This window comes from Aptenodytes forsteri, unplaced genomic scaffold, assembly GCF_000699145.1.
Source record: "Aptenodytes forsteri isolate BGI_AS27 unplaced genomic scaffold, ASM69914v1 Scaffold87, whole genome shotgun sequence".
NCBI lineage: Eukaryota > Metazoa > Chordata > Aves > Sphenisciformes > Spheniscidae > Aptenodytes > Aptenodytes forsteri.
Window position 1 is genome coordinate 6,800,708 of NW_008796041.1, and position 10,311 is coordinate 6,811,018.

General features: G+C 37.3%; 1 protein-coding gene across 2 annotated transcripts in view; it reads right to left on the minus strand.

Moving 5' to 3' along the window:
- Positions 1 to 10,305, minus strand: part of LOC103904152 (guanine nucleotide-binding protein G(i) subunit alpha-1) — a 40,095-nt gene extending 29,790 nt beyond the window's left edge. For both annotated transcript variants that reach the window (XM_009285536.2, XM_009285535.2), the window contains exon 1: positions 10,023 to 10,305. In XM_009285536.2, coding sequence (XP_009283811.1) covers positions 10,023 to 10,140 — 118 coding nt within the window. In that variant the 5' untranslated portion in view covers positions 10,141 to 10,305. The remainder of the gene's footprint in view (positions 1 to 10,022) is intronic.
- Positions 10,306 to 10,311: the final 6 nt, after the last annotated feature.

Consider the following 10,311-nt stretch of genomic DNA (forward strand, 5'->3'; position numbering starts at 1 on the left):
GATCGTGATGGGTAACAACTCATATTATGAGCCAAACAACAACAGCAGCTTGATCCATGTAAATAAACCAACATATAGTTGTATGCAAGAAATTATTTTATCAACTTTGCAAAGGGAAGATGGGATACAGGTAGCCATTTGATTCCAATGGTATTTTAATTTCAAGAAACAGACCATATTAAATTCTGGAAGACATTAAGAATTATAAACCTGCTTCACAGCTTCAACAGGAATTTTCATTACAGTACATTGATTTCTTCTTTAAAAGCAATCTGTTTAAAGCAATGATTGTAAAGACTTCCTGTCCATTCTGGTTGCCTAGATACTGTTATATTTCACTAAAGATTTAATCAGGTACCTTTGCTAAGTATATTACGCACTTCAAACGCAATACTACATTTCTAAAAAGCATATATGAAAAAGTAATGAGGTACAGTTTCTTTCATAAATTGAAGCACTGTATATTCAAATGGTGTTGATTTCTTTAAATAAGTAGCTTTACAAAAAGTATTTTCTAATTTCAATATCGTTTTATGTAGGTACATATAATATTGCAATTTACATGCATCTCTAAATATAAATACATAGCACCCATATAAACATATAGATATACATCAACACTGCTACTTGATTTATTAAGTTGATACCTAAACATATAAGAAATTGTGCTATTCAGAGCTTCAATGACCCTTCAATTACCAAAGCCAGGAAAGGAAAGCAAGTTATTTGCCTATCATATGTTTAACAACAGATCTCTTATTTAAAGAATTGGTTCTTAAATGCTCTATGTCAACTACCCCCATCAGTTGAGATCCTGAAAGAATGCTATCAAGAGAATTTTTTCAAAATTACACAAAAATACGGTTTTCAAGGAAGGGGCTAGTCATCAAGTCAAACCAAAATGAAACGGAAAGTCAAAATTTGACCTAAACAGGTAACATACTTTCAAATCAAGGAACAATACATATGGATATCTGTTACACTAGGTGATTTTTAGACCATTTTGCTGGGACAGCGTAAACAGATACATGATACTTTACCTCCTGTTACATATTCAAGCTATAGATAATTCCAGAGATTTTGAAGCTGGCTCCACAGCTTTGCAAATTCCAAGGGCAAAGCAATGATGATGGGAAACATCTTCCAAATCCCCAACTCTTAACGCGTCTTACAGCTACACTGTAAAAGGGTTATGAGCAGTCACAAACATGGATAATTAGTCTATGACATCATATCATTCCATCATGAGTTCAAATCTTTTATTGCAAAAGCATACATTCCTAGTACACAAGTGTCATAGCAAAAAGTTTATTTTTGTCTTAATCGTCTAATAAATTTCAGTATCTTAATTATCCTTCCACTCAGAAATGTCACTAAGTTGAGCCACTTGAAAAACTCTGCATTTTTTCTGAATAGCGCACTCAAAACTTCTTGCTCTCACAAGTTCAAAGTTCTGATTTTTCCAACTGCTCTCTATATACCTTACCAACTTAAATACTTTTTGGATACAGAATCTCTTAGGTAAAGCCAACTAAGTTCCATTTACAGAATAACAAAACAGTAATTTACACAAAACCTGAGATAACGGTAGGACACTGAGCAAACAAAGGCAATAAATAGAACAGTTGACCTCAGTAAAGCTGGACAATGACTAAGACAACCTCAGAATAGGAAGTTTTCATCAATACAGGTTCTCCTGTACACATCTTGGAAAAAACCTTTTAATAGCTAATTATCAAGTCAGTTCAGATTTTTATTTTGGCGTTTCCATGGCGGAAAAACTTCACACTTAACAGAGAGATCTTAAACATCTCTTTTCTACTTCCAGTTTTCCACCTTGACATTTGCCAGATAGCATATTACAGGAAACACTGCAGACATCCATCAAGCTCATCAGCAAAACTGACTTCAGAATTTCATGCTCTCTTAAGCTGGACTCATGGCTTGGTTTCAAAATATTTAGCCAGACTTTAGGATGTGCCGACTACACAATTCTTCCTTCTCAGAGGACCAAAACAACTAAAGGGTAAAATGCGGCAGCAAAAGAACAATCCACTTTGGCGATATGATTATATAAATCAGCACAGCCTAACTCTTTATAGCACAAAGCCCAAGTTCAAGTTGGCGATATGATTATATAAATCAGCACAGCCTAACTCTTTATAGCACAAAGCCCAAGTTCAAGTTGGCGATATGATTATATAAATCAGCACAGCCTAACTCTTTATAGCACAAAGCCCAAGTTCAAGTTGGCGATATGATTATATAAATCAGCACAGCCTAACTCTTTATAGCACAAAGCCCAAGTTCAAGTTGGCGATATGATTATATAAATCAGCACAGCCTAACTCTTTATAGCACAAAGCCCAAGTTCAAGTTGGCGATATGATTATATAAATCAGCACAGCCTAACTCTTTATAGCACAAAGCCCAAGTTCAAGTTGGCGATATGATTATATAAATCAGCACAGCCTAACTCTTTATAGCACAAAGCCCAAGTTCAAGTTGGCGATATGATTATATAAATCAGCACAGCCTAACTCTTTATAGCACAAAGCCCAAGTTCAAGTTGGCGATATGATTATATAAATCAGCACAGCCTAACTCTTTATAGCACAAAGCCCAAGTTCAAGTTGGCGATATGATTATATAAATCAGCACAGCCTAACTCTTTATAGCACAAAGCCCAAGTTCAAGTTGGCGATATGATTATATAAATCAGCACAGCCTAACTCTTTATAGCACAAAGCCCAAGTTCAAGTTGGCGATATGATTATATAAATCAGCACAGCCTAACTCTTTATAGCACAAAGCCCAAGTTCAAGTTGGCGATATGATTATATAAATCAGCACAGCCTAACTCTTTATAGCACAAAGCCCAAGTTCAAGTTGGCGATATGATTATATAAATCAGCACAGCCTAACTCTTTATAGCACAAAGCCCAAGTTCAAGTTGGCGATATGATTATATAAATCAGCACAGCCTAACTCTTTATAGCACAAAGCCCAAGTTCAAGTTGGCGATATGATTATATAAATCAGCACAGCCTAACTCTTTATAGCACAAAGCCCAAGTTCAAGTTGGCGATATGATTATATAAATCAGCACAGCCTAACTCTTTATAGCACAAAGCCCAAGTTCAAGTTGGCGATATGATTATATAAATCAGCACAGCCTAACTCTTTATAGCACAAAGCCCAAGTTCAAGTTGGCGATATGATTATATAAATCAGCACAGCCTAACTCTTTATAGCACAAAGCCCAAGTTCAAGTTGGCGATATGATTATATAAATCAGCACAGCCTAACTCTTTATAGCACAAAGCCCAAGTTCAAGTTGGCGATATGATTATATAAATCAGCACAGCCTAACTCTTTATAGCACAAAGCCCAAGTTCAAGTTGGCGATATGATTATATAAATCAGCACAGCCTAACTCTTTATAGCACAAAGCCCAAGTTCAAGTTGGCGATATGATTATATAAATCAGCACAGCCTAACTCTTTATAGCACAAAGCCCAAGTTCAAGTTGGCGATATGATTATATAAATCAGCACAGCCTAACTCTTTATAGCACAAAGCCCAAGTTCAAGTTGGCGATATGATTATATAAATCAGCACAGCCTAACTCTTTATAGCACAAAGCCCAAGTTCAAGTTGGCGATATGATTATATAAATCAGCACAGCCTAACTCTTTATAGCACAAAGCCCAAGTTCAAGTTGGCGATATGATTATATAAATCAGCACAGCCTAACTCTTTATAGCACAAAGCCCAAGTTCAAGTTGGCGATATGATTATATAAATCAGCACAGCCTAACTCTTTATAGCACAAAGCCCAAGTTCAAGTTGGCGATATGATTATATAAATCAGCACAGCCTAACTCTTTATAGCACAAAGCCCAAGTTCAAGTTGGCGATATGATTATATAAATCAGCACAGCCTAACTCTTTATAGCACAAAGCCCAAGTTCAAGTTGTGCCAACACAGCTATGCAAGGAGCTATACTGTAAACTTCAGAACTAAAGTGAGCTAAAAATAACTTCACAAAAGGAAGTTAGCTTAAATACATGATCATTTCAGTAATATAATCTATAGGACTGAAGTAAACTGTAATATCAGCACAATGATGATACAATAAACTGTGCTGCCAGAAAAAGTAGGAAGAAACTAATTAAGTCAGTGTATTACAGAACTTATGTGTAGTCTCGAGGCACCACTGATGCTGGGAGTGAACGGCTTACCAAAAAGTACCTTACCAGAGCTTTTTTGGTCTCTAATTCGGGGGTGGGGCAGGAGGATTACACTGTTTTTCAAAGACAACTTGAAGGAAAATCATTTTTTAAACTTAAAATGTTTTCTAACTATTAAAATAAATTACAAAAAAAGACCCTTAATGCCTGATGCAAAAGATAAGTTAAAGTAATTTTTATATATCCGTAACTACACTTTTTAAATCAAGAGACAGAAAAGCAAAGTTGCCATTACTGATATCATGTCATTGTACTAAATTTACAGTTTCTCTTTAGCCCTTTTTAAAACAAGATGTACTGAAGTACATTTTTTTTCCTAAGAACATTAAAGAATTAAAATCATGATACAATCACAAATGGTGATTTTATAAAGAAGCTTCCAAAATTAAGATTTAAGATGAAAAAGCAACAGATGACCTAAGTCACTAAAGATAATTTGTATTGTAGTGAAGAAGTCTATACACACATTAAAGACCAATATTATGATGTTGTAAATTCTTACACCAACATTCAAATAGAAAGAGACAAGCATAAAAGAACCCAAACTGCAATCAATGAAACACAACCATAACTGAATGGCTGTGTTTTCTGTACATCCATGAGCCTCCTTTCACAAAAGCGAAGAGGATTATTACACTATGGGAATCTAGTAATTTTGAGTTTGTTCTTTGAAATTGTTGTTATATTTAGTACAAAGGCTTGAGGATTTCATTGACTTAACTACAAAGTCAGATATAAAAGTCTACATAAATAACATCCTGACTGCCAGAGTCCAACTGTACCATATTAAAATGAGCAAGAGAGCTCCTAGTTCAGAGCTCTTGCTAAATCTAAGCAGACAGGCAGAAAGTCGGAGGGGGGGGGCAGACAGACAAGACTAACAAGCAAAAAAAACCCCCAAACATTAAACACTTCTTTTAGGGATCACAAAACAGCTTTTAAATAAGAGGTGAACTCTATAAATATCTATAGATAGTTGTCTCTGAAGGTGAGACAGGAAATATTTTGTCAGAAGTGTTTTAGACTAGCCTGACATAACTTACAAAGAGGAGGTCAACATCTCTGAAATGTGCAATACTTGTTTGTGAGAATAAGGCTTTTTTGAGAGCTCCCATAAGTTCAGACTTCTAAAGTCTTTTTTGTCTGCAAGTGTGGAGAAAGAATACTCTGGAAGAAAGGTGAGAGGAGTAACGGTACAAACAGCACATATATATTTTTTTAGTCCAATGTGCAGTCAGGTCTGGAGGAAGGCAGGTATTGCCAAGGAATGTGAGGATCATGCCGTTGAAAAGATGAGTATGCAGTGGGAGTTAGTTGACTGAGCAGACAGAAAGATGTGGGTCTGTAACAAAAGAAAAGCAGCCAGAAAAAGATGCCGGAGATGTGAAGATTTAGAAGAACAACTGAATAGAATTGTTCTAGTTACTGCCTTAAGGAATGGGAAGAACTGCAATGAAAAGGATTAAGAGCAGTACTCTGTCTTAAGTTAAAAAACAGGTATCTAAGAACGCGACATGCCAATGTTCCAGTACAAATCACAAGCATCTATTCAGGAATGGAAAAGTGGCTCTGCTGGTCGTGAGTATAAAGGTATCCATTGAACTTAAATCTGCAAACGTGATTATCCAGAAAGAAGACAGATAATTACAGCCGTCAAATATATGGTCTGTGACCTCCTGGATCCCAGGATCCCCTCCTAAAGAACATTTAAGACGTATCTATTGCCTTTTTCATTCAAGATACTAAGAACCTGAACACTGAATTTGCTATATTAGGTGAAGAATGTGATAATCCACAAGACAAAGCGCTAATCCTATAAACTCATGCTGCCAGTTTGAATGTATTCATAAAACCTGATGTGTTAACCTCATACCAGAAGGCTTTCTACTAAATGAGGTACTGCCTGTTCTCCTGCAGTTGGCATAAATTCAGTCTTATGTGCTTTAGCCAATTCAACAGAAATGTACTTGCAAATCCACACCTGATCTGGATCACATGTATATTAATGCAGCACACAGATCGGTCACACAGAACTGCCATCTCCCAACATGAGTGGAATTACATTCATTCCGCAAGCATCACTGGAATTTTTATTTGTTGAACACTAAAAGTTAAGATGAGGAACCATGGAAGAGTAAAACAACTTGGGTCTACTGCTTTCTCTACTTGGAAGCCAGCCAAAATATACATTGCTTTTCAAAAATCTCACTCATACTAAGTATATGAGCTTATCTGTAAGAAATAACAACAAAAAATACAATAAAACAAAATATTACTTCAAACAATTAGGAAACAGAAGTTTAGGAACTGTCAACTTGACAGAAATATTAAAGTGCTTAAGAAAAAGTACTTTTGTATGTTAAATTTTTAGTGTTGGACAATATACTAGACGGCACTTGGTTTTTTTTGTTGAGTTCCCATGAAATTTAAGAATTTATTGTCACACACTGATTGAAAATAATTTTAAATGAAAGACGCTCATTTATTTAATGATTTTAAAAAATGAAATCACCAAATTCCATGTATGAACAAGCATTTTCCATCTGGCTAACAAACTATATGCTCAAATTCAGCTTACTTCTAATAATGAGAATGGCTTTCAGAAATTTTCCAGAAAAGGTTCTCCTGCTGCTGGGATAGCACATTGAAGTGCATAGAATTACAAGGTTAAAATATCGTTAAACATGGATAATGTTCAGAATCCAGTATTTTTATTCCAAATGACCTGCAGTCAAATTTGTACAAAATGATGCACCAATTTACAGATGTGACGAAAGAAGTTAAATAATCCAGGCACAGCTTAAATATGTCTGCTTCTTCCTAGAGATAGGACAACAAAATATAAATCTAACATGGATCAGTGATATTGTTCACAAAGTCATGGTTTAGGTACAGCAATGTCACATCTATCTCTTAATTAAATCACTGCAATTTCCTGTTTTAGAAAAACCTTTAGAAAAGCATATAATGGAATAAATTAAATTTAAAGGCTAGAAATAGACTGGTTTTATAAACACATCTTCCCTCAACTGAGCATTCTAGCTCAAGCTTCAGTAGGATTCTCTAATCACCACACAAAAATACAGTTTTTATAGATGCTGGAATAAATCTGTCTTATTGGGTCAATAGGTATACAGCTACATGCTCTTTTTCTACATAAGCAAGGTATTTTAGATGCCTCTCTCACATTGTATTTTCCTGGCAGCAGACCACAATTTGTACTTTTCCTTTTTTTTCAGTATCTTTTTAACAGAACAAGCCCATAAATAGATGTAGGAGTACAACCGAGTAGATGATAAACTATGACATATGGGCTGAACAAGCAATTGGGAAAGTGAGCGATGAGAAGAAAGTGACTCTAGTGGAAGTTAACTTTAAATAGTTTTGCCATCAGATAAAGCATTCACATAACATTTAAGACATCTGACACAGTTGCAAGGAAAAGTAACAGAAAAATTTTCATTCCAAGACATGTGAAATACACAAATGCATCCATGGGTGTATATCCAAAACCTCATTCTGAGTTCAGTAAACATTTAGCTAATTTTTGTTTAAATAATGATTCAAACACTGGTCCTGAAAGAAATTATGCTGCTAGTTTTCACACCTCTTTTTAACAGGGGCAGAGGAAATACTAAACCAACTGAGCTACTGCTCAGAACACTATGAGAAAACATGTATTTGAGCATTTGTTCCATATCCTAAGATTTCATGAGATTCCAGCAGAAAAATATACTTTCCTCAAAAGCTTTTCTGTATTAGAAACACAGAAATTATAAAATTTAAAAATAAAAGCTCATAACATAAGACTTCATACATAAAAGCATTAAACAACTAAAAATAGTGACAAAATTCATTCTCAAGTTTAAAGCATCTTTCTATAGATGTGAACTTTATCCGTATCCAAAGAATATGGTGAAAGATACGAAGACGACTACCAAACTACATGTACTAAAAGCTCCATATAGAACAGCAAAATACTGAAAAATCATTTTAAATGCCTTGCCAGAAGACACATAAAGCATTACTTTGCCACTTTTGAAAAAGATGGTAACATCTTCTGCAGTATCTCTATTGATCACATACAGGATAATTATCCGTATCCAAAGAATATGATGAAAGATACGAAGACGACTACCAAACTACATGTACTAAAAGCTCCATATAGAACAGCAAAATACTGAAAAATCATTTTAAATGCCTTGCCAGAAGACACATAAAGCATTACTTTGCCACTTTTGAAAAAGATGGTAACATCTTCTGCAGTATCTCTATTGATCACATACAGGATAACCTTTCCATGCAACAATCTGAGGATTCCAAAGGTGTACAGGACTAGGCACAGTACCAACCAAAAGCCTAACACTTTCTGGAAAACAAACCAAAAAGAAAAGCTTTAACTGTTTCTCTTACAGGTGAAATTTTGTATCTAGAAACACATTTTAGGACATTTGCTTTTCCCATACTAGGTTTGTTTCATCTCTTCATCTACACATGAAAGTGCTTCAGTTTCCTGTACCTTTCTGGAGCTATTTTAGAATTTAGCAACAGAACGAAGTTATTTAAGAGGTCTGTCTAATACAACGTTTGTAGTGAATAGAGCACTGTAGACAAGCAATCTAGCAAAATCAATGTCGACAGGAGAAACTGGTCAGTCGTTTAAAAAGTTTGCTTGAAACTGTAGCTCTGGAAGGGGAACTGCAGCACAAGGAAAGCTGCAACTCAACAGCTTTTTAACTCCAGATTAGAAGGATCCAGTCTGGTTTAGCTATACAGCATATACTGCAAAACTCCCTACAACATGAATACAATACAAATGTTGCAGCATTCAGCTGTCCGCAAGTTGTACAGTAGTTTTAGTCCTGCACAAAGGTTATTTCTGACTAAAACCCTCACTTCCTTTTTTCTTGTATAGTAATTTTTAAAAATAATCTTAATTTACTTATCTTTACACACAAGCATATCGCTTAAGATATACAAAAAAGCTAGCTTCAAGTACTTGTGAGCAAAACTCAAGAACACATGATAGCACATTATGTGAGTCACCATATTATACATTTAGAGCCCCCATCAAGGTTGTACTTCCCGTTGTAAGATTTCAACGACATAAGCAACTTCCACAAAAATAAAACAATGCAAAAAGTTAAACAGTGCTTTGCCTTGTGGTCCTTCGATGCTTTCTGCACTTTATTCTTACAGCAACAGTTTAGGAGGTGTTCGGGTCTACAAGAAACATTAAGAGCAAACATCCTCCAACCTAAAATTTCCTTCCTCTGAGCAGAGGCACACAGAATCCACGTCAAAAGTTTGAGATGTTATCCCCTTCATATGGGAGTCAGGGCCCGCTCTTAACAAGGGCCCCGGGACAAACTACGCCGTGCCGTTTCCCCAGAACGGCCCTGCCTCTAACCCCGAAAGAAGCCGAGGCGCCCACCTGCGTTAACAGGCTGCTGTGCCTCCTCTTACCCCGAAAACTTTTGAGGGGCCATAAGCACATACCCCACTACGGCAGAGCGGCGTTCCCTCCGCCACGTTATCTGAGGAAGGCATCCCACCGCACAACCGCCCTCCAAGCCCGAGAAGCGGGGCCCTCTCCTCAGCCGTCCTCGGGTGCCACATTAGCTGCGAGGTGGCTCGGCGGGCACCTGCCCCGCCCTCGCCTACACAGGGGCCTTTACCTCGGGGCTGGGAGGCGAGGGGGCACCTTACCTCAGGGCTTTGGCGGGGAGATTGCTTCAGGGGGACCCTTACCTCACGGAAGCCCTTACCTAAGAGGAGCAGCTTGACCTCCCTGGCCGCCTTCTCGCCATCCTCTCGCAGGTTCCTGTCGATCATCTTGCTCCTCTCCACCGCTGCCTTGTCCTCGGCGCTCAGCGTGCAGCCCATTTTGGGAAGGGGGCTGTTCTACTCCGCCGGGGGAAGAGAAGCAAGGGAGCGGCGGGGTTTCGCGCCCGGGGCCGCCGGAGAGGCGCTGAGGAGGGAGGGGGAGTGAGTGCCTCCCCGCTCTCTTTCTCCTTCCCCCCCTCCCTCACCTGAAACGCAACGGCGGCGTAGGCA